This window comes from Mobula birostris, chromosome 6, assembly GCF_030028105.1.
Source record: "Mobula birostris isolate sMobBir1 chromosome 6, sMobBir1.hap1, whole genome shotgun sequence".
Classification (NCBI taxonomy): domain Eukaryota; kingdom Metazoa; phylum Chordata; class Chondrichthyes; order Myliobatiformes; family Myliobatidae; genus Mobula; species Mobula birostris.
Genome location: NC_092375.1, coordinates 41,329,449 through 41,355,302, shown reverse-complemented (window position 1 = coordinate 41,355,302; position 25,854 = coordinate 41,329,449). Strand labels below are relative to the sequence as shown.

At 43.4% G+C, this 25,854-nt stretch overlaps 1 protein-coding gene across 2 annotated transcripts in view; it reads left to right on the top strand.

Annotated features, from left to right (window-relative positions):
- casr (calcium-sensing receptor) overlaps positions 1-25,854 on the top strand; it is a 94,113-nt gene that overhangs the window by 13,886 nt on the left and 54,373 nt on the right. Inside the window, exons 1-2 of one of the 2 annotated variants that reach the window (XM_072260310.1) lie at positions 12,606-12,759; positions 16,931-17,361. In XM_072260310.1, coding sequence (XP_072116411.1) covers positions 17,144-17,361 — 218 coding nt within the window. In that variant the 5' untranslated portion in view covers positions 12,606-12,759; positions 16,931-17,143. Of the gene's footprint in view, positions 1-12,605; positions 12,760-16,930; positions 17,362-25,854 lie in introns of those variants that run through there. The other variant, XM_072260309.1, reaches the window with a different exon arrangement.

The window sequence follows — 25,854 nt, the reverse complement described above, 5'->3', positions numbered from 1 at the left end:
ATGCCTCCTTGCTTTCTCAATAAGCCTTGCATGGTGTAGCTTATCAAATGTCCTGCTGAAATTCATGTACATTTACATCTACATCTACTGCTCTACCTTCATCAACGTGTTTAGTTACATCCTCAAAAAAACGAATCAGGCTCGTAAGGCATGACCTGCCTTTGACAAAGTCATGCTGACTATTCCTAATCATATTATGCCTCTCCAAATGTTCATAAATCCTGCCTCTTAGGATCTTTTCCATCAACTTACCAACCACTGCAGTAATACTCACTGGTCTATAATTTCCTGGGCTATCTCTACTCCCTTTCTTGAATAAGGGAACAACATCTGCAACCCTCCAATCTTCCAAGACCTCCCCCATCCCCATTGATGATACAAAGATCATTGCCAGAGGCTCAGCGATCTCCTCCCTCGTCTCCTACAGTAGCCTGGGGTACATCTCATCTGGTTTCAGAGACTTATACATCTTGATGCTTTCCAAAAGTTCCAGCACATCCTCTTTCTTAATATCTATATGCTCAAGCTTTTCCATGCGCTGTAAGTCATCCCTACAATCTCCAAGGTCCTTTTCTGTAGTGAATACTGAAACAAAGTATTCATTAAGTATATCTGCTATCTCCTCCAGTTCCATACACTTTTCCACTGTCACACTTGATTGGTCCTATTCTCTCACGTCTTATCCTCTTGCTCTTCACATACTTGTAGAATGCAAGTTTGCTGAACGTGAAGTTCTAAACTCAAAGCAAAGATCTTAAACCCTATCTGATATAGATAGCTACAGATACCCTCACCAAAGTGAGGTTTAACTGCAGCTACCTACTCTTCAAAGACTACTTCACTTCACTGTCTATCTTCTATGGTGAGGTTAGCTGCCAATACCCAATATTTGACTGGTAGCCCCCCCACCATTAAGGAGGAGATACTTCAACTAAGTAGTTTAATTACTGTTTTTGTGACACACATTTAAATCCAGACAAAGTTCTTAAAACACACTTAAAACTCATAGAGGTTTACTATCTTATAAAAGATTTCTAAATTACAAAAGATTTCTAAAAGGATTTCCAAACTGCCGATGGGACACTAACCCTCTAGAATTTTTACTCTCCTCCCCCAATTCCAACCTCACTCATAGAAAACCTACATCACAATACAGGCCCTTCGGCCCACCAATGCTGTGCCGAACATGTCCTTACCTTAGAAATTACCTAGGATTACCCATAGCCCTCTATTTTTCTGAGCTCCATGTACTTATCCAGGAGTCTCTTAAAAGACCCTATCGTATCTGTCTCCACCACCATTGCCAGCAGCCTATTCCACGCACTCACCACTGCTGTGGCCTCTCGTGTTAGGCATTTCAGCCCTGGGAAAAAGCCTCTGACTATCCACACCATAATGCCTCTCATCATCTTATACACCTCTATCAGTCTCCTTCACTCCAAGGAGAAAAGCCAAGTTCACTCAACCTATTCTCATAAGGCATGCTCCCCAATCCAGGCAACATCCTTGTAAATCTCCTCCGCACCCTTTCTATGGTTTCCACATCCTTCCTGTAGCGAGGTGACCAGAATTGAGCACAGTACTCCAAGTGGGGTATGACCAGGGTCCTATATAGCTGCAACATTACCTCTTGGCGCCTAAACTCAGTCCCACGATTGATGAAGGCCAATGCACCGTATGTTTTCTAACCACACAGTCAACCTGCACAGCAGCTTTGAGTGTCCTACGGACTCGGATCCCAAGATCCCTCTGATCCTCCATACTGCCAAGAGTCTTACCATTAATACTATATTCTGCCATCATATTTGACCTACCAAAATGAACCACCTCACACTTATCTGGGTTGAACTCCATCTGCCACTTCTCAGCCCAGTTTTGCATCTTATCAATATCCCGCTGTAACCTTTGACAGCCCTCCACACTATCCACAACACCCCTGAACGCTCTGCGCTCCATTCCTACTGCACTAATCTTAACCTCACCATCAAACCGGCAGACAAGCGTGGTGCTGTAGTAGTCTGGCGTACTGACCTCTACCTTGCTGAGGCCCAGCACCAACTCTCAGACACATCCTCTTACTTACCCCTTGAATAGAAACCCACTAAGGAGCACTAGGCCATTGTCTCCCACATCATCACTGACCTTATTAACTCTGGGGAATCTCCCATCCACTGCCACTAACCTCATAGTTCCCACAACCCACACCTCCCATTTCTACCTCCTACCCAAAATCCACAAATCCATTTGTCCAGGTAGACCCATTGGTTCAGCTTTTCCTGCCTCACTGAACTCATATTAGCATACCTCGATTCTGTTTTATCCCCTCTAGCTCAGTCCCTTCCTACCGTGACACCTCACACGCTCTTGATCCTTTCAAAGATTTCAGGTTCCCAGGCCACCATCATCACATTTTTACTATGGATGTCCAGTCTCTATACCCCACCAGGAAGGCCTCAAAGCTCTCTGTTTTTTTCGGGACTCCAGACCCAACCAGTTCCCCTCCACCACCACTCTCCTCTGCCTAGCAGAGCTTGTCCTCACTCTGAATAATTTCTCCTTTGACTCCTCCCACTTCCTTCAAACGAAAGGGGCAGCCATGGGCATTTGCATGGGTCCCAGAAATGCCTGCCTTTTTGTCAGCTCTTTGGAACAGTCTATGTTCCAAACCTACACTGGTGACACTCCCTCATTTTTCCTTGCTACATCGATGATTGCACTGGTGCTGCTTCCTGCTCCCGTGCTGAACTTGTCAACTTCAACCACTTTGCCTCCAATTTCCACCCTGCCCTCAAATTCACCTGGTCCATTTCCAACACCTCTCTCCCCTTTCTCGATCTCACTGTCTCTGTCTCCGAAGACAGCTTATCCACCGATGTCTGTTACAAACTCACAGACTCTCACAGCTACCTAGACTACACCTCGTCCCACCCTACTACTACATCCCCTTCTCTCAATTCCTCCGTCTCCGCCGCATCTGCCATTGTCAACCATTGTTGGTAGAATCTCAGGTGGTGACGAGAGGGCATACAGGAGTGAAATATCCAACTAGTGGAGTGGTGCCGCAGCAACAACCTGGCACTCAATGTCAGTAAGATGAAAGAGCTGATTGTGGACTTCAGGAAGGGTAAGATGAAGGAACACATACCAATCCTCATAGAGGGATCAGAAGTGGAGAGAGTGAGCAGTTTCAAGTTCCTGGGTGTCAAGATCTCTGAGGACCTAACCTGGTTCCAACATACTGATGTAGTCATAAGGAAGGCAAGTCAACGGCTATACTTTATTAGGAGTTTAAAGAGATTTGGCATGTCAACAAATACACTCAAAAACTTCTACAGTTATACTGTGGAGAGCATTCTGACAGGCTGCATCGCTATCTGGTATGGAGAGGCTACTGCACAGGACTGAAAGAAGCTGCAGAAGGTTGTAAATCTAGTCTGCTTCATCTTGAGCACTAACCTACAAAGTACCCAGGACATCTTTAGGGAGCAGTGTCTCAGAAAGGCAGCATCCATTATTAAAGACCTCCAGCACCCAGGGCATGCCCTTTTCTCACTGTTACCATCAGTTAGGAGATACAGAAGCCTGAAGGCACACACTCAGCGATTCAGGAACAGCTTCTTCCCCTCTGCCATCCGATTTCTAAATGGACATTGAAGTTTTGGACACTACCTCACTTTTTTAATATACAGTATTTCTGTTTTTGCACATTTTAAAAAATCTACTCAATAAATGTAATTGATTTACTTGTTTATTTATTATTATGTTTTATTTTATTTATTTTTTTCTCTCTCTGCTAGATTATGTATTGCATTGAACTGCTGCTGCTAAGTTAACAAATTTCACGTCACATGCCGGTGATAATCAACCTGATTCTGATCTGCTCTCAGGATGAGGCTTTTCAGTGCAGAAAGAAAAGGACTTCAAAGAAAAGGACTTCCCTTCCTCCACCACCAACGCTGCCCTCAGCCACATCTCTTCCATTTCACGCACATATGCTCTTACCCCATCTTCCCTCCACCCCTACCAGGGATAGCGTTCCTCTCGTCCTCACCTACCACCCCACCAGCCTCCACGTCCAGCACATAATTCTTCGAACATTCTGCCACCTCCAATGGGATCCCACCACCGAACACATCTTTCCCTCCGCCGCCCCCCCCCCCCCCCACTTTCTGCTTTCTACAGGACGACGACAATGACGTTGACTCAGGCCTGAGAGGCCAGCGTCGGGCATTTTCATGCCTTACAAGGCGTGGAACGAGAAACTGTGTGGCGCACCACTCCTCACACTGATCGCTCCTTAAGTGACTCCCTTGTCCATTCATCACTCCCTCCTGGCACTTATCTTGCAAGCGGAACAAGTGTTACGCCTTCTCCCTCATTACCATCCAGGGTCCTAAACAGTTCCCTTTCAGCTGAGGCGACACTTCACCTATAAGTCTGTTGGGGGACATTTACTGTGTTCAGTGCTCCCAGCTTGGCCTCCTGTACATCAGTGAGACCCAACACAGATTGGGAGACCACTTCGCCAAGCACCTATGCTCCATCCGTCAGAACAAGCAGGATCTCCAAGTGGCCACTGATTTTAATTCCACTTCCCATTCCCATTGCGACATGCCAGTCTTCCACTGTCATGATGACGCCACACTTAGGTTGGAGGAACAACACCTTATATTCCTTTTGGGTAGCCTCTGACCTAATGGCATGAACATTGATTTCTCAAACATTCAGTCGTGATCCCCCCAACCCCCCCCCCCCCCCATTTTCTCCATTTCCCATCCCCTTTCCCTCTCTCACCTCTTCTCCTTGCCTGTCCGTCTCCTCCGTCTGGTGCTCCTTCCCCCTTTTTCTTTCTTCCATGGCTTTCTGCTTCTTTCCCCAATCAACTTCCCAGCTGTTTACTTCATTCCCCCCCTCCAGGTTTCACCAATCGCCTGGTGTTTCTCTCTCCCTTCCTCCCACCTTTTAAATCTGCCCCTCAGCTTTTTTCTCCAGTCCTGCCGAAGGGTTTTGGCCTGAAACACCAACTGTACTTTTTTCCATAGGGGCCTGCCGAGTTCCTCCAGCACTTTGTGTGTGTTGCTAGGAACACGTTAGATACCAAAACCAAATACTTTTTAACAAAGCTCTTTGATGCTCTACTACCTTCAGTGAGAGTGAATACTGTTTGCTCAGTTCCAAAAGGTGACTTATCAAGCTGGCACCAACAGATGGGCAGATTTCCTCAACAGTTTGTTTTGTAGTTGCTTGCTTTTGATACTCAAGCAAACAGATAAGTAGTGGGGACATGGAGCAGTATGTTGCCATAATGGTGAATGGGTAAACGGGACCTGATGGTCTGCATTCCAGGGTACTTAAGGAGGTGGCTTTAGAAATTGTGGACACATTGGTAATCATTTTCCAATGTTCTATAGATTCAGGATCAGTTCCTGTGGATTGGAGGGTGGCTAATGTTGTCTCTCTCTTCAAGAAGGGAGGAAGAGAGGAAACAGGAAATTATAGACCCATTAGCCTGACGTCGGTGGTGCGAAAGATGCTGGAGTCAATTATAAAAGATGAAATTACGACATATCTGGATAGCAGTAACAGGATCGGTCCGAGTCAGCATGGATTTATGAAGGGGAAATTGTGCTTGACTAATCTTCTGGAATTTTTTGAGGATGTAACTATGAAAATGGACAAGGGACAGCCAGTGGATGTAGTGTACCTGGACTTTCAGAAAGCCTTTGATAAAGTCCCACATAGGAGATTAGTGGGCAAAATTAGGGCACATGGTATTGGGGGCAGAGTACTGACATGGATTGAAAATTCACTGACTGACAGAAGACAAAGAGTAGCAATTAATGGGTCCCTTTCGGAATGGCAGGCGGTGACCAGTGGGGTACCACAGAGTTCAGTGCTGGGACCGCAGCTGCTTACAATATATATTAATGATTTAGATGAGGGAATTAAAAGTAACATTAACAAATTTGCTGATGACACAAAGCTGGGTGGCAGTGTGAAATGTGAGGAGGATGTTATGAGAATGCAGGGTGACTTGGACAGGCTGGGTGAGTGGGCAGATGCATGGCAGATGCAGTTTAATGTGGATCCATTTTGTGAGGTTATCCACTTTGGTGGTAAGAACAGGAAGGCAGATTATTATCTAAATGGAGTCAAGTTAGGAAAAGGGCAAGTACAACGAGATCTCGGTGTTCTTGTACATCAGTCACTGAAAGCAAGCATGCAAGTACAGCAGGCAATGAAGAAAGCTAATGGCATGCTGGCCTTCATAACAAGGGGAATTGAGTATAGGAGCAAAGAGGTCCTTCTGCAGTTGTACAGGGCCCTGGTGAGACCACATCTGGAGTATTGTGTGCAGTTTTGGTCTCCAAATTTGAGGAGGGACATTCTTGCTATTGAGGGAGTGCAGAGTAGGTTCACAAGGTTAATTCCCGGGATGGTGGGACTGTCATATGTTGAAAGATTGGAGCGACTGGGCTTGTATACTCTGGAATTTAGAAGGATGAGAGGGGACCTTATTGAAACATATAAGATTATTAAGGGATTGGACACGCTGGAGGCAGGAAGCATGTTCTCGGTGATGGGTGAGTCCAGAACCAGAGGCCACAGTTTAAGAATAAGGGGTAGGCCATTTAGAATGGAGTTGAGGAAAAACTTTTTCACCCAGAGAGTGGTGGATATGTGGAATGCTCTGCCTCAGAAGGCAGCAGAGGCCAAGTCTCTGGATGCTTTCAAGGAAGAGATGAATAGAGCTCTTAAAGATAGCGGAATCAAAGGTTATGGGATAAGGCAGGAACTGGATACTGATTGTGGATGATCAGCCATGATCACAGTGAATGGTGGTGCTGGCTCGAAGGGCTGAATGGCCTACTCCAGCACCTATTGTCTATTGTCTATTGTCTAAACCTGACAAGTTTAGGGATTCTTAGCTGATGAGAGACATCGGGGCTCTAGTCAAGAAAAGAGAAGGATGCATATTTTGGGTTTAAGTGAATCCCTTTATGACTATGAAAAGATTAAGAATACACTTAGGAAGGAAAACAAGAGAGTAAAGTGAAGGTATGAGATGCTTAAGGAAAATCCCAAGAGGTTCTATAGCTATATGAAGAGTAAAAAGGTGGCTGGGGAGAGAGAAAGTCCCCATGGAGATCAATAGGGCTGCCAATATCTTGAGCTGCATGAGGTGGGTGGTATTTGGCCTTTACTACAGTCCCACAATCTACAAATCTCACCGGCACAAAAAAAACTGTCCATCTCAGAAAGTACTTATGGCATCCAAGTCCTTGCTGGAAGAGAATGACAAAGATTTACATCTTCTCATTTAAGTGGCTGACTTGTTACCATAAACTTACTATCTTCGTAATTTTCAGCCCCCTTACAGAGGGAAACATCCACAGGCCAACTGCACAGGAACCAGCCATATCCCCCTAACCCCCTCTACCCCCATCTCTGCCACCCCACCCTCCTCCAAATCCAACTTCAGAATCTTAATAATTTGATAACATCACTTTTTGTTTACAAAAATAAAAATTCACTGTGAAAAGTTGAAAGCTGCTCCTTCTTTCCTCATAAGCCAACCTTCTCATCCCAAGAATCAAAGAACTTCATTATTCAGCAACACACTGTCCTGCCCTGAAAAGCATATCTTGTATTACACAAATTTTTCTTTATGGAACACTGAGGAAACAGTTTATTCTTTGTCACACCCTGTTATTTGGCCATATTGTGAAGACAAATGTTTTTGATATGATCACCTGGCAACAAAATCCCTTGCAATAAGGCCTAAAGCCTGTTTTGGGATCAAGTACCAAATGTGGACTTCTGACTGTCTAACCAGCAGTCTCAAAAGAATTAAATGGTACCAATATGAAGAAATGTTATTTTTTCATTCACCTCAAGATAGAGCCAGTGAAAGTAAAAATAAACTGTCTACTTCCATCGACATGCACCAGGACCCTAGCCCTCCATATCCTACTATCCATGTACCTATCCAAACCTCCCTTCCACATTGAAATTGAGCTAGCATGCACCACTTGAGCTGGCAGCTCATTCCACACTCTCATGAACCTCTAAGTGAAGATGCTTTCCTTCATGTTCCCCTTAAACTTTTCTCCTTTCACCCTTAACCAATGACCTCTAGTTGTAGTCCCATCCAACTTCAATGAAAAAAGTGTGCTTGCATTTACCCTATCTATACCCCTCATAATTTTGTATTCCTCTATCAATCGCCCCTCAATCTTCTACATTCCAAGGAATAAAGTGCTAGCCTATTCAATCTTTCGTATAACTCCGGTACTCCAGTCCCGGCAATATCCTTGTAAATTTTCTCTATATTCTTTCAAACTTATTTACGTCTTTCCTGTGGGTAGGTGACCAAAACTGCACACTATGCTCCAAATTAGGTCTCACCAGTGTCTTATACAACTTCAACATAACATGCCCTCTTCTGTACTCAGTACTTTGATTTATGAAAGCCAATGTGCCAAAAGTTGTCCTTACAGCCCTATCTACCTGTGACACCTCTTTCCATAAGACCATAAGACCATAAGACAAAGGAGCAGAAGTCAGCCATTCGGCCCATCGAGTCTGCTCCGCCAATTTATCATGAGCTGATGCATTCTCCCATTTAGTCCCACTCCCCCGCCTTCTCACCATAACCTTTGATGCCCTGGCTACTCAGATACCTATCAATCTCTGCCTTAAATACACCCATTGACTTGGCCTCCACTGCCGCCCGTGGCAACAAGTTCCATAGATTCACCAAAATGAATTTTGGACCTGTATTCCCGGTCCCTTTGTTCCACCACACTCCTCAGTATCCTACCGTTAACTGTGTAAGACCTATCCTGGTTTGTCCAGCCGAAGTGCAAAACCTCACATTTAAGGCATTAAATTCCATCTGCCATTTACCAGCCCATTTTTCCAGCAGTTCCAGATCCCGCTGCAAGCTTTGATAGTCTTCCTCCCCGTCCTCTACACCCCAATCTTGGTTTCATCTGCAAATTTGCTGATCCAGTTAACCACATTATTATACAGACTTTCTTAACAAGAGAAAATCTGTCAATGCTGGAAATCCAAGCAACACACATAAAGTGCTGGAGGAACTCAGCAGGCCAGGCAGCATCTCTGGAAAAGAGTAAACAGTTGACGTTTTGGTTTCGGCCCAAAACGTTGACAGTACTTTTTCCATAGATGTTGCCTTTCCTGTTGATTTCCTCCAGCATCTTGTGGGTGTTGCTCAGTATACTTCCTTCTCTAGAAGAGTCTGTCAGTGCAGGTTCAGAAATTGATTTGCAATGTAATTTACAGCAGTATATAATAATGGTAATAAAGTTAATAACCAACACAATTGCTGCATACTCTCAGTAGCCACTTTATTAGATACAGCTGCTTGTTAATGGAAGTACCTATCCAAACATGTGGCAGCAGCTCATTGTATAAAAGTATGCAGACGTGGTCAAGAGGATCACTTGTTGTTCAGACCCAACATCAGAATGGGGAAGAAATGTGATCTAAGTGACTTTGATTGTGGAATGATTGTTGATGCCAGACTGCGTGGTTTGAGTATCTCAGAAACTCCTAAGATTTTCATGCACCACAGTGTCTAGAACTTACAGAGAATGATGTGAAAAACAAAAGAAAAAGTTCAGTGGATAAAAATGCTTTGTGAATGAGAGAGGTCAGAGGAGAGTAGACAGAATGGTTCAAACTGACAGGAAGGCAACACATTACAACATTGGTGTACAGAAGAGCATCTCTAAGTATATAACATGTCGAGCCTTGAAGTGGATGTCTACAGCAGCAGAAGACCATGAATGTACACACTGTGGTGACTTTATTAAGTACAGGAGGTATCTAAGAAAGTAGCCACTGTACTGCTGCTGTAAAACCACATACAGTATTTCATGACATGTCAGGGATAGTGAAATGATTCTGATTCTGCCTTAAATTTATTCTTCAAAGACCCGGTGATTTCCAGTTAGCTTTTCCCCTTGCAGATTCTAAAAGCTAGTAGAAAGGGACTGGATTCCCATTCAAGTACCGTAGCTCACTCCGCTCAGGTTCAAGCCTGTAAGGAGCCAGCTACAGATCGGTGGATCTCAGCTGCTTCTGAAGGAGCCTGGCACGATGGCACTATGGCAGATATTAGTTAGCTGCAGAGCAAACAAGCAGAGGAACTGATATCCTGAGGAAGTAAATACATACCATCGCTACGTAGTCACTACCATTCCCACCTCAACCAGTGAGCAAACTACAGGATGAGAGATTACTTAAATAAATCTTGTCTAGTCAGTCCATGAGTCTATGCAACAGGGGAAATAGTCCTCAGTATTCAGGAAAAGAGCAAGGGGAATGGAACTGAATAGGTTGCTCAACAGAGAGCTAGTATGGACTTGATGGTGCGAACTACCTCCAGGTAACAACTCGATTATTGCAGGTGAGCACCAATCACTCCAATATGGTTTAGAGGTCCATAGCTATAGAAGCATGCATTAAATTTGCAAACTCGAGCCACACTGGCTCTAGCACATACATTGATTTAATAGTTATTAATGGTCAGAGACACAGACCAGCCCAACTATGACCATGGGCATAAAAAGTTAGTATCCATTGTGATGACCGCAAAACGAATGATTTACTCATATCCCTTAGAACAACTAATTTCATGCTATTTTTTTCCTTGACTAACAGAAATGAGACCAACATCTTTCAAAATATTTTTGGTCTCCTTATTTAAGAAAGGATGTGCTGACATTGGAGAGGGTACAGAGAAGATTCACTAGAACGATTCCGGGGTTAACATATGAGGAACGTTTATCCGCTCTTGGACTGTATTCCTTGGAGTTTAGAAGAACGAGGGGAGACCTCAGAAACATTTTGAATGTTGAAAGGCATGGATAGAGTGGATGTGGCAAAGTTGTTTCCCATGATGGGGGAGTCTAGTACGACAGGGCATGACTTAAGGATTGAAGGGCGCCCATTCAGAACAGAAATGCGAAGAAATTTTTTTAGCCAGAGGGTGGTGAATCTATGGAATTTGTTGCCATGGGCGGCAGTGGAGGCCAAATCACTGGGTGTATTTAAGGCAGAGATTGATAGGTATCTGAGTAGCCAGGGCATCAAAGGTTATGGTGAGAAGGCGGGGGAGTGGGACTAAATGAGAGAATGGATCAGCTCATGATAAAATGGTGGAGCAGACTCGATGGGCCAAATGGCTGACTTCTGCTCCTTTGTCTTATGTCTTATGGTCTTAAAATACTTAGCAAACTACTCAGTTGGGTAAAATTGCTTCAAAAAATAGTTGATAATCTAGTCTGAGCTCTGAGCATCGGCCTAGATACCAGTTACATCAAAGGAACATCATACCGGTTGACATTCAAAGTTCTTCTTAATATCTGTGGATGGCCAAAATTGGACAGCTATCCCAAAAACTGCTCAGTCGTAGATAGGCAGGATCATGCTTGCAGAACCAAAATTTTTAGCTAATGCCCTTTCATCAGTAAATTTTGATGTGGTTTATCTTAAAGGCAGACCAAGCAGTGGTGCTGGATGTGCTATGCAGTCAGGACAGAGAGAGTCTCAACAGTGCTTCTAAAACCCAGAAGGCTTCTATCAGCGGGTCAAATAGGAGCAAAAAAATCTCTACTGTCTTCTCTCAGCTGATGTATCAGTATTCTGGTATTTTGAACACTATTTGGGGGAAGTGCAAGACCATTGAATATACTCTTGGTGAAAGAGAATGTTTGAATCTTCAAGAATGGCTCAGTGGAATTAGCAAAAGGAAACTTAGGTGGGATGATATGTAAAATTATAAGGAAAACCCGTCATGGTCTTGTACAAAGTAGGCTCCTGAACCAGAGGATGTAGCATTCACTCCCCTGCAGACTGGGATACATTCAAAACAGTTCAAAGTCAGCTGCTGTAGGAGGCACAACCACCTGCAGCATCATTGTCTTCAAGCACATAGACATAGACTGTGAAATCCTTCACTCTACAACTATCATATCAGAGACGTTACCTTCACCCACTGCCAGCTGTAGAAGAAGGCAACATCAGACATAGCTAAAAGCAGCATCTACGAAACAGTCAATGGTCTTGAACTGTTGAAAGGTCATAACCCGAAATGATAACCCTTTCTGTACCGAAGTTGTCTTACCTGCAGAGCATTTCAACATTTCCTGTCGGACTTCCACTATTTGCAAATTTTTAGATCCCTAAAATCACCCTTCTTAACTTATAGTCAAGGACAATTTGCATAATACAGACCAAATGCATTGATTTTATTTTGAAAAAAAAATAATTTGCAAATCTAAGTTTTCAAGAGCATAAATTTAACAGAGCCTGAGTGCATAAGCTTCCAAGGAATGTATGAATGATTTAAATTCAAGTAACAATGGAAACGGTACAGTGCCTCAAGCTGTGTATTACTCCTGTCTAATAGTACAGCTTGGTGTTCTCTCCCCAGGCTGCAATGAATTACTAATTTCAATAAGGGTGCTCAGAGGCTGTTGCACCTACCGTAGTTGACCTCTGCCGGTGCTATAGTTACCATCTGTTACTGAGGCTGCCACAGACCAGTGGTTCCAATGTTACTCTCGACAGTAGTTCCTCTTGGCTTTTAGAAATGACAGTACTTCTTTTTTCGCAATCCTGCATTTGGTTATATTTAACATAACATGCGAAGGAGTTACAAAAACTGCAACTGTATTCACGGTAGTAGAGTTATTGGTAACCACAACCTGGAAGTGGAATTTAAACGTTAGTATTTTTTCTGGTTATAATTCTTTTTAACTCTTACTGTTGTATGGATAATTTAAATTCATTACCTGTATTCATTGAGAACCAATTTGTACGATTTTCACACTCATCAGTTTATTTAGTGGCATTTCTTTGATATAAAATCTTGTTCTGTGCATCATGCTCTGCCAACTTTACTGACCAAAGGGAATTTGAGGTAAATGATGTTTATTTAAACTTTATTCTATTGATGAATGTTTAAATCAAAATTATAATTTTATAGTGGAGGATGTTCTGGCTTAGTGATGTTCAGGTAGCCAGTTAGCCATCAATCAGGATAGCTCACCATCTCATCATGAATGCAAAAGCTAGCATGGGCACAAGTGTGGGGAGAGGGAAAAGCAAGAGGAGTTTTGTTTTTGGAGGCAGGGCCATCAGGGACACCAGGGAACCAAGCATTTTAGAGGAAGCTGATTCCAATTTCCTGTCACCACAATTGTAACTCACCCCACCTAATTTTTTTCCCCTTTGAACTTGGACAGAGGGTGCAATGCCACATTAGTCCCAGAATGGTGGCAGCTGTTTTACTTTTATCACCAATTGCCTGTGTTGGCTACAGAAGAATGTATTCATTTCAGAGCTGGTCACAGAAGCCTCTTTGATCAAACCCACCAGTACAATACTGCCTGATAGATTCAGGCTGGCCTAACACTAGCAGCCAGATTGCAAGACCTGGGATGGAGTATAACACTCATAACAGGTTAGATGCTTGAATAAAATAGTATAGCAGCCCAGGGAAGACCCTGAAAAATAACCTGTGTTTGGCTACTTCACTATAAAACAGGTCATTTATTCCACCTCCTTTGATTTGATGTGAATGATATCTTCACCATCGTTATGTGTACAATCAATTGGTGAAGCGGATTACCCCTTTATCATAGAGTGCATTTGCTTGATATTGACAAGCTAATGACCTGCTTGCTCCGTCTTCCAGTGAGGATGAAAATCACCACTCGTTACCTTCATTGGTTTGCTTCTATATTTCTAGTCAGTGACAGTAACCAATGCTTCTATAAATTATTCCTTTACTCTATCTAGTGAAATTGAGGAGAAAAATGGGAGTAGACGTAAACAAGAACAATTTTGAAGCAACACGTCCCTCGTATAATATGAGGGCATCTGAGGTAAAATTTAAAACATGACCAAATATGCAATGGAAATTACAATGTCAAGCGAAGCTTTGTAATACTAGGTTTGTGTTTTTTTTGAGAATTGAAGCAAAGACAAGTAGGAAGCCTCCAGCTGGATATAATAACACTCAAAAAGCAAAAGTCTACAGAAGCTGAAAATCTGAAATAAAAACAGAACATGTAAAATATACTCAGTAACGCAGGCATTATTGTTGTCAGAGCAGATGCAGCTAACGTTTCAAAGTGAAGGCCAAACAAGAAATCAAATGTTGTAAATAGAGTGCAGAGGGAGAGTGGGAGTAAGGAGAGACCAAGTGGACTGGGTGACAGTTGAGTTGATGAAGGAGACTACAGCTTGCTAATTGCCAATTATTTGTGTAGAGGAGGTACAGTTGGAGAGAGATAGCGTCAGGATAGGTAGCATCAGTGACAAAAGAGTAACTGAGTTACACGTTGTTGGCCTTTCGGTAGAACTGCCCAGTTCTGACACAAAACTAGAAAGGTTGATTTTCTGAAATCATTACATCAACGTTGAACTGTTGAACCTTTGGACCTTCGAACTGGAGAGTTGTAATGTGCTTAATTGGAAAATGACATGCTCTTCCTTAAGCTTACCTTGGGCTTCAGTGAAACATGCAAGAAGGCAAAGACAGTGAGGTCAGAAAGGAAATAGGATGGACAGCCAAAGTGATCAGTGATTCTAAGCTCATGGTCAGCCTTTGTGAAAGGAAGGTAGAAGCCGAGCAAACTGATCACGCAATTTGCCTTTGGTTTCTCCAGTGCAGAGACCACATTGTGAATGGATTGGAAAAAGTCCGAGTAACTTACTGCTTCACCTGGAAGGTGTTTTCAGATCACTAGACTGCAGAAGCTGAAAGGGTAGATGCTGCATCTTGTGCTATTCCATGGAAAGTTGTTGTGATGGGTGGAGTTGAAGAGTAACTTGGGGGACAGAAAGGGAATGATTCTGAAGGGAGAATGGAGGAACAGATATCTTCAGTGGTAACATCACATCAATATGACAGAAACTATGGAGGATAGTCTGCTGACTGTGAAGGTTGGTGAGGTGGAAGTTGAATATAAAAGAAATGCTTATTCTGAGTTGAAAGAGATAGAATAAGAGCAAAAATGCTACAAATGGAACAGATGAAATTGAAAGACCTGTCAACAACGGAACCCAGGGTAAAGAGAAAATGAAGACCCCTCAGAAACAGTGGTAAAGGAAAGTTATGTCATCAGAACAGAGCCAGAGACATGGGGTAACAGGCCTGGAGCCTGCAAAGGAAGGTGGGGGGGTGGGGAGTCTATAGGTTTGCAATGGATATTAAAATCAGTCATTCATCTCCGGAGTTAGAAATAGAGAAAAAAAGGAGAGGAACAGAATGAAAAGAGAACGGAAGCTGGACCATGGAAAAGTGAGAGAAGGATGGAGGTTGGCAGTGGAGGTGCATGAGGGTCAGAAGCAGCATCAATATACTGGGGATAAAAACAGTCCTAGGGACTGTTCCACATATATGCAAAAAGACACAGATAGCCTGCATTGCTGTGAGCTCCCATAACCAAACCTTTGACTTCTGGGAAGTGAGTGAAATTAGAAGGGAAATTGAAGGAAAATGGCAGAAGTGGACTGATTGGATATCTGCTGCAGGAGAAAGTGAAAGGCCCTCAGGCTAGCAGATTGTGGTGGAAATGTAAGCACCTCACTGGTAATCATTATTTTAGGGTACATTTTGAAAGATGTTTGAACAAATGGGAAGGCAAATTAGTTAAATATTGCTTCATTGACAATAATTTTTTTTTATGCACAGTTAAGTTGTAGTGGTTGAGGTTGAACCAGAATGAGCACTAATGAGCTTTTTTCACTCCTGTACAATATGTTTTTCTGTTACTGTTCTATATGTTGTTACGTCGCAGGATATTTAATGCATAAGAATCTGTCAAAAGGTAGTGATATATCACACAAAATGACTGGAGCTTTTTACTTCTCTGTATCTCAGCTGCAGATTTATTTGTCACGGATCATGTTTAGTCTCTGCTGTCACACACACAACTTTGCTTGTTCCAAACTACTCCAATATCTTGAGTAATAATCCACAGGTTACTCAACTCTCACGATATGATGAATTTCCTTATAAGTGAAACATGTTTCCAGGGATTTCATGCACCATAGTAATATTTGAAAGTTCACTCTTATGCCTGACAATGTGAATGTTACATTGGAATAACAAAAACAACTGTATTAACTAGTTATGAAAAATATGCAAATAATTGCTTTTCTGTCAGGTTCCTCCCTCTAAACAGGCATCTCTAACTTCTATTTTTAAAGCAGGTATTTCCAAAAACGTATTTGCGTGTAAATTGTTTTATGCCCCAAACCAGCTGATTTTTCAGTGGAGACACAATTGGCATACAGCAGAGCTAAAACTAAAGCAACAATCTGTTGAAGGAACTTAGCCATTCCAGCAGCATCTGTGATGGGCGCAAGATGGAGGAATTGTACACTTCATTTCCGATGTAAGGCTTTGACCTGAACTATCTACAGTTCCTTCAGTCCTTAGAGCTGGAACTAACATGGTTCTTAGGCTTCAGTGTGAACTATGGGGAGCTGTCAGTACTAACAAAGTACAGGTCACTGATGGGGACGATACCAAATATCAAGCAGAGGTAAGAAAAAATTGAAGTCATAGCTTGTAAGACAGGTAAGTGAAGAATTCAGGATTTTAAACAAAATTTTACACTGTGGGCTCCTGAAGAATGCCTTTAGTTGTACTTTTACTTGCAAGCACTGTGTTTTTCTATGACCTGTCTTGCTTCTACCAGACAGAGAAACATTATACATTCATAGTTATCTTTCGCTGCATCTTTTCCATAATCACAAGCCAAGGGAATGGGAATGGGCTTCATGGAAAGATATAAGGATAGAAAGCAAGAGAAACTTAATCCATGGCAATTCTAAAGTGCAAGCGTTTAGTTACCCGACTTTTGTCTTTTCTTTCCTAAAGGAATCTGACAAAATGGAACAAAGTTGAAGAACTTATTCACTCATTCTAGGAATATATGATCAACTTTTCACAAGATGGAAGACATCAAGGAGAAATCAGTTTTCATCTTTCAAAAATTCTACAGCAGAGTCAACCCCTATTACAAAGATAAGCAAAAACCCTCACTGAATCTTCTCTAAAGAAATATTGGCAGGACTGGAGCTGTCAAATTTGATGAAGAGAAAGGACTGCACAATGGCGCATTATTACTGTCAACTCTTATTCTTGGGATTTACCCTTCTTCAGTCTTACAGTGTCTCAGGATATGGGCCAAACCAAAGGGCACAAAAAAAGGGAGACATTATACTGGGAGGTCTTTTCCCAATACATTTCGGAGTAGCTGTAAAGGATCAAGATTTAAAATCTAGACCGGAGGCAACAAAATGTATTCGGTAGGAGATTAAGTATAACAAACTTTTCAAACAATATTGTGTTATCTGATTTTTTTTCCCTTAAAAGTATTTGTGAACATCTTCAGAACTCTTTTTTGCGATTGAAATGTGACCTCATGAGCTTGTGGAATTTCTCGTGTTAATTACCGACAGGATTACATTCAATTTGTATAAAGGGAACATATGAAAAATATCTGTTCCTATCCTAGACAATTTTTAAAACTCCATTTCCAAAACTGCAATTCAGAACTGACAAAAGTGAGGCAAAGCTGAAAAAAAAAAGCAGAATTGTACTTCAGTTAGGGTTTTGAGACAGTAGTTGAATTGAATTTTCAGTGCATACTGTTGAATTATACCACAGTTTGTGAATAGGAAATTTTCACTGTAACATTGATACAAAAACGCCATTATGTGGCAGACTAATGATTTGTGGTTCCTTAAGGTTGTCATAGCCGAAGGGGGGAGCATTGTGGTTCGTGGGGATAAGCTCCCAATGGCATGCACCTCAAATAGCCTCTGATTACCAAGCCCCGCTCCTGGTCTTCATGTGTGGCTTAGCTACTAAGCCTGGCAGATCTGTTTCTACCGATAGGAAAGTGGGGAAAAGACTTAAAGCCAGTTGCTTTGGGCAGATGGGTCTCATCAGCCGTGATTGGCAGCTCATCCAGGAGAAGGGAAACTCTGATCTCAACCCTTCACTGCCTTGTGGCTATGCCCACTCATAGGGGAAAGCTTCGGGAGTGAGTCCTGAGGGAAAAATCCAGAGCTGGAGTCCCTAAGTCCTAAGTTGAGTTCAACATTGAGTGGCAACTCCTGCAACACTGCTGGTGCCTGACTGTATCGGTCTCTGCCGTTCCTTTGGATTCATCAGCTGCGTGGAGGGGGGAGGCAGAATCTGCTGCATGGGCAACAGCTTGCTCTCTATATCGTACTGCCCTGGCTTGTGTAGACTGCTGGGACACATCATCCATGGTCAACCATTGACCAATGTAGACCTACCAATTGATGAATAATTTGCAGCTGGGGTTTTATTAATCTAGTTGTGATTTATTGAGTTTTGTTTAATGCATATATCATCACATTACAATTCATTGCATTAGGACTGAATTAGCATCTTAACATAGCTATTCACCAATGCAGTATTGGAGATCTTACTCAATTGTGCAGGGAATTAATCAGATTAACTGAGATCTCACTGAGCTCTATTGAAATGAGTGAAGCTAGTGTTTGCAATCTCATCTTGTACTACTTGATTTATCAGAGGTATAGCTTTTATTGTATTGTTTTCAGTTAACTTGTTAATGTATTCCTACATTGTGACTTTACTGAAATCTCACTGAAATAGAACATTGATCTAACTAAACCACAAAATGATGAACTGAAGCTTCACCTAGATCTTAATTAACTGCAAGACTCAGTAGGATATAAGTGAGATTTCTCATTTATGATGGGGTTTCTGAGATATGGCTAAGTTTCAGTAATGTTTGTCGACATCTATCTGAACGCCCACTCACTGTCACTCAGCATCGAGTTCTAACCCAAACCCCAATGGCACTCTAAGCACATCTGAAATTTTACTGAGGATTCATTATTATTTTCTTTGACTGAATCCTGAAATAACCTTCTGAAATGAGAATTAATGTCTTTCCAAGATGCACATATATTCCATGTAACTACTAGTAACCTCGTATCTGTTTTTGTAGTGAAATCCACTACAGTAATGGAACTGAAATAGCATTTCCCCCGAGTTTTGTTCTTTACTAAGATGCAAGTGGAATTTCACAATTCCACCTGGTCAAGTTTCAGGCTTTAACACTGAGTCTTAATAAAATTTAATTCAATAACTGCAATATAAGTGAATTTCACATTTCACGAGGCACTGTTCTGTTTACTAAGACATTAGTCAACTGTCCATCTCAATCAACAGTTACCATGCTGGTAGGGAAGTGAGGAATCTCAGTGACGGGAAGGAAGCAGGACAGAGTACTGTAGTATTTTAATTTTGGCTCAAATTACATTATATTTAGTAAATTGCATGGCTGGAATTGGCTGATTCAAGCATGTTAAGATTCCTTCAACAATTAATCTTGTACATAAAGTTGCACACAGTCAATCCATCAGAAATATTTTCTCGTCTTGACTAATTTGGCCTTGGATAGATTTGAGTATTTTGTTCCAGAATTGCATTTTAAGAGCCTTCCTACATTAATGAATTTACCGAAAACACAAAAAGTAGGAGCGGGAGTAGCCACCTAGATTTTCAAGCCTGCTCTGCCATTCAATGGGATTATAAGTGATCTGCCTTTTCTGTGACAATTCTTCATAGTCTCCAACTATTTGATCGTTCAAAAAATGAATCTCTTTTTTTCAAAACTCCACTGAACAAGCCTCACAACCTTCCAGGCAAGAGAAATACAGAGACATACCACTCTGTGCAATCAAGTCAATCAAGATTTGAAAGCAGTTGATTAGACAATCAAGATTTGAATAGCTCAGACAGAGCAGAAAGCAGCTGATTGGGCAATCGAGGTCAAAGCAGTTTGAACAGCTCAAACAAATAAATAGAGGGGTAGCTCAATTGGAACAGTGAGTGAGTGAGTGAGCGAGTGAGCGAGTGAGTGAGTGAGTGAGTGAGTGAGTGAGCGAGCGAGCGGGCGGGCGGGCGGGCGGGCGGGCGGGCGGGCGGGCCAGTGGGCGAGTGAGTGGGCCAGTGAGTGGGCCAGTGGGCCAGTGAAGGAGTAGAGTTTTGAGGCTTTGATGAGAAGAGGTGGAGGACAAGCTTGTTCCCAGTTAGTCTTTACAATGTCTCCTGAGACGATGATGTGCCTCTCATGTGAGATGTGGCTGTCTTGGGGGAACGCCCCTCTCCCGCAGAGTCACATCTGCCAGAAGTGCATGCGGCTGGGTGATCTGGAAGACTGTGTAAGGAATCTGGAGCAGCAGTTGGATGAACTTCAACTCGTAAGGGAGAATGAGGCAGTCATAGATGAGAGCTGCAGGGAGGCAGTTACACCTAGGCTGTCGGAAGCAGGTCGTTGGGTGAGAGTCAGAGGGGGGGAAAGCGAAGGTGAGCAGACAGGTAGTGCAGAGCACGCCTGTAGCCATTCCCCTGAATAATAAGTTTACCGTCCTGGATACTGTTGGCGGGGATGACCGACCAGGTGTGAGCCACGGTGGCAGGGCCTCTGGCACTGAGTCTGACCCTGTGGTGCAGAAGGGTGGGACGGAGAAGAGGAGAGCTGTCGTCATTGGAGACTCTATAGTCAGGGGAGCAGACAGGAGATTTTGTGGGCGTGAGAAGGACACCCGCATGGTTTGTTGACTCCTGGGTGCCAGGGTCTGGGCTGTCTCTGACCAGGTGCACGACATCCTGGTACGAGAGGGAAAGCAACCAGAAGTCGTGATACATGTTGGGACCAACGACATAGGCAGGAAGAGGGATGAGGTCCTGAAGTGTGAGTTTCGGGAACTAAGCAGAAGGCTGAAGAACAGGACCTCAAGGGTGGTGTTCTCAGGATTGCTGCCAGTGCTATGTGATAGTGATGGTAAGAATTGGAGGAGATGGCAGTTGAATGCGTGGCTGAGGAGTTGGGGCAGGGGGCAGGGTTTTAGATTTTTGGATCATTGGGATCTCTTCTGGGGAAGGTGGGACCTGTACAGATTGGATAGGTTGCACCTGAACTCAAGGGGGAGCAATATCCTTGCAGGTAGGTTTGCTAGCATGGTTTGGGAGGTTTTAAACTAATTTGCAAGGGGGATGGGACCCGGAGCGATAGAGCAGTGAAAGAAGTGCATGGAGTAAAGCCAGATCTAGCATATAACGAGGCTTTGAGGAAAGAGAAGCAGAATAAATGGTGTTAAGACAGTAAGGTAGAAGGGCTAAAGTGTGTGTACTTCAATGCAAGAAGCATCAGGAACAAAGATGATTAACTGAGAGCTTGGATACATACATAGAATTATGATGTAGTGGCCATTACAGAGACTTGGCTGGCACCAGGGCAGGAATGGATTCTCAATATTCCTGGATTTCAGTGCTTTAAAAGGGATAGAGAGGGCGGAAAAAGGGGAGGAGGAGTGGCATTACTGGTCAGGGATACTATTACAGCTACAGAAAGGGTGGGTAATGTAGCAGGATCCTCTTTTGAGTCAGTATGGGTGGAAGTTAGGAACAGGAAGGGAGCAGTTACTCTATTGGGAGTATTCTATAGGCCCCCTGGTAGCAGCAGAGATACCGAGGAGCAGATTGGGAGGCAGAGTTTGGAAAAGTGCAAAAATAACAGGGGTGTTATCATGGGTGACTTTAACTTCCCTAATATTGATTGGCACCTGATTAGTTCCAAGGGTTTAGACGGGGCGGAGTTTGTTAAGTGTGTCCAGGACGGATTCCTGTCACAGTATGTTGACAGGCCAACTAGGGGGAATGCCATACTAGATCTAGTACTAGGTAACGAACCGGGTCAGGTCACAGATCACTCAGTGGGTGAGCATCTGGGGGACAGTGACCACTGCTCCCTGGCTTTTAGCATTATCATGGAAAAGGATAGAATCAGAGAGGACAGGAACATTTTTAACTGGGGAAGGGCAAATTATGAGGCTATAAGGCTAGAACTTGCAGGTGTGAATTGGGATGATGTTTTTGCAGGGAAATGTACTATGGACATGTGGTCGATGTTTAGAGATCTCTTGCAGGATGTTAGGGATAAATTTGTCCCGGTGTGGAAGATAAAGAATGGTAGGGTGAAGGAACCATGGGTGACAAGTGAGGTGGAAAATCTAGTCAGGTGGAAGAAGGCAGCACACATGAGGTTTAGGAAGCAAGGATCAGATGGATCTATTGAGGAATATAGGGTAGCAAGAAAGGAGCTTAAGAAGGGGCTGAGAAGAGCAAGAAGGGGGTATGAGAAGGCCTTGGTGAGTAGGGTAAAGGAAAACCCCAAGGCATTTTTCAATTATGTGAAGAACAAAAGGACGACAGGAGTGAATGTAGGACCGATTAGAGATAAAGGTGGGAAGATGTGCCTGAAGGCTGTAGAAGTGAGCAAGGTCCTCAATGAATACTTCTCTTCAGTATTCACCAATGAGAGGGAACTTGATGACGGTGAGGACAATGAGTGAGGTTGATGTTCTGGAGCATGTTGATATTAAGGGAGAGGAGGTGTTGGAGTTATTAAAATACAGTAGGACGGATAAGTACCCGGGGCCTGACGGAATATTTCCCAGGCTGCTCCACGAGGAGAGGGAAGGGATTGTTGAGCCTCTGGCTAGGATCTTTATGTCCTCGTTGTCTACGGGAATGGTACCGGAGGACTGGAGGGAGGCAAATATTGACCCCTTGTTCAAAAAAAGGTAGTAGGGATAGTCTGGGTAATTATAGACCAGTGAGCCTTGCTTCTGTGGTGGGAAAGCTGTTGGAAAAGATTCTTAGAGATAGGATCTATGGGCATTTAGAGAATCATGGTCTGATCAGGAATAGTCAGCATGGCTTTGTGAAGGGCAGATCATGTTGAACAAGCTTGATAGAGTTCATTGAGGAAGTGACCAAGCATATGGATGAGGGTAGTGCAGTGGATGTGATCTATATGAATTTTAGTAAGGCATTTGACGAGGTTCCACACGGTAGGCTTATTCAGACAGTCAGAAGGCATGGGATCTAGGGAAGTTTGGCCAGGTGGATTCAGAATTGGTTTGCCTGCAGAAGGCAGAGGGTGGTGGTGGAGGGAGTACATTCAGATTGGAGGATTGTGACTAGTGGTGTCCCACAAGTATCGGTTCTGGGACCTCTACTTTTCATGATTTTTATTAACAACCTGGATGTGGGGGTAGAAGGGTGGGTTGGCAAGTTTGCAGACGACACAAAGGTTGGTGGTGTTGTAGATAGTGTAGAGGATTGTCGAAGATTGCAGAGAGACATTGATAGGTTGCAGAAGTGGGCTGAGAAGTGGCAGATGGAGTTCAACCTGGAGAAGTGTGAGGTGGTACACTTTGGAAGGACAAATTCCAAGGCAGAGTACAAAGTAAATGGCAGGATACTTGGTAGTGTGGGACAGCAGAGAGATCTGGGGGTACATGTCCACAGATCCCTGAAAGTTGCCTCATAGGTAGATGGGGTAGTTAAGAAAGCTTATGGGGTGTTAGCTTTCACAAGTTGAGGGATAGAGTTTAAGAGTCACGATGTAATGATGCAACTCCACAAAACTCTGGTTAGTCCACACTTGGAGTACTGTGTCCTGTTCTGGTCGCCTCACTATAGGAAGGATGTGGAAGCATTGGAAAGGGTACAAAGGAGATTTACCAGGATGCTGCCTGGTTTAAAGAGTATGCATTATGATCAGAGATTAAGGGAGCTAGGGCTTTACTCTTTGGAGAGAAGGAGGATGAGAGGACACATGATAGAGGTATACAAGATATTAAGAGGAATTGACAGAGTGGATAGTCTGCGCCTCTTCCCCAGGGCACCACTGCTCAATACAAGACATCATGGCTTTAAGGTAAGGGGTGGGAAGTTCATTGGAGGAAGGTTTTTTACTCAGAGAATGGTGGTGCGTGGAATGCACTGCCTGAGTCAGTGGTGGAGGCAGATACACTAGTGAAATTTAAGAGACTACTAGACAGGTATATGGAGGAATTTAAGGTGGGGATTATATTGGAGGCAGGGTTTGAGGGTCAGCACAACAATGTGGGCTGAAGGGCCTGTACTGTGCTGTACTAGTCTATGTTCCATGTTTGTAAGAATAAATTCTCATGCGCCTCAGTTTTAAATGACTGTGCATAATCTTGTAACCCGATTTCCTGGTTTAAGATCTCCCACTGGTGGAAAGACTTCAGTATTTACCTTGCCATCACTCCTTAGATATTTCTTGATTCTTATAAACTCTAAATAATATGACTAGCAATCTGCAATGGGATAATCTCATCGATAAAGAATCTCATATACTGTTCTCTAAGTATGGCCGCACCAATGCCCTGCATGACTGTAGTATTTGTTAACTCCAACTCCCTATCAATGAAGGCCAACACACCACTTGCCTTCTTGATCACTTGCTGCATCTGTTCATTAACCTTCTGTGTTTTATGCACAAGAACACCTTGGTCTGTCCACACTCGACTCACCTGCATGCTCTCTCCATTTATAGATCATAATCTGTCATCTAACCCTCTCTCCGCTGACTGCACAACCTCACACTTTCCTAAATCCAGCTCTATTTGCCAGGTTTTTGCCCTCTCACTCAGCCTAGCCACATCCTGTTGCAGAGTACAAATTCTAAGCTCTGTTGCAAAATCTCTTTTCTAATTCTAGCTATGTCAGGCAACTGTGAGATGCAGCTGGATGACCATTAAAGAACATGTTAAAGGAACTGGAACTTTGCAGCTGAATGGCCTTCGGCCCATATGGAAGAACGAGGGGGTGATAGATAGAAGCTACAGGGAGATGATCACCCCTGAGTTGCGGAGGAAGTTGGCTAGGTGACTGTCAGGAGAGGAAAAGGGAATGGAAGGCCAGTGCAGAGTACCCCGTGGCCATCCCACTCAATAACAAGTATACTATTTTGGATACTGTTGCGGGAGGGGTGAAGCTTCAGTGACCTGATCTCTGGCACTGAATCTGTCTGTGGCTCAGGAGGGACTGGGAAAGAAGAAGAGTGTAGTAGTGATAAGGGATTTCATAATTAGAGGAGCAGACAGCAGATTCTGTGGACATGAAAGAGGCACCTGGATAGTATGGTGTCTCACAGGTGCCAGCGTCATGGATGTCTCGGATTAGGTCCACAGCATTCAAAGAGTGGACGATGAACAGCAAGAAGTCATGGTGCGTCTTGGTACTAACGGCATACCGTAGGTAAAAGAGAGGAGTCCTAGGGAGGAAATATAGGGAGTCAGGAAGAGACCTGAAAAGCAGGACCTCCAGGGTAGTAATCTCTGGAATACTGCCTGTATCAGGTGCCAGTGAGGCTAATAATAGGATACTTTGGCAGATGAACGAGTAGCTGAAGAATTGGTGCAGGGGGCAGGTTTCAGTTTTCTAGATCATTAGGACCTCTTCTGGGGAAAGTATGACCTGCACAAAGAGGGTGGGTTACACCTCAATCCAAGGGGAACCAATATCCTTGCAGGCAGGTTTAATCTAATTTGACAGGGAGTGGGAACCAGACTGATAGAGCTGAGGATGGGGCAGTTGGTATACAACTAGATGCAGTGCGTAGTGAGACTGTGAGGAAGGACAGGCACATGATAGGGCAAAATCACAGTCTGTGGGATAAATTAAAATGCAAGAGGGGCCAAGGTCAAAAAACAGTGAGGAATAGAGGACTTAAGGTGTAATATTTGAACGCACACAGTATATAGAGTAAGGCAGATGATCTTGGAGCACAGTTAGAGATTGGCAAGAATGACATGGGCATCGCTGACTCTGGCTGAAAGATTATGGTTGGGAACTTAACATCCACATGTATCAAATTGTATAAAAAGATAAGCAGGTAGGTACAGGGGGTAAAA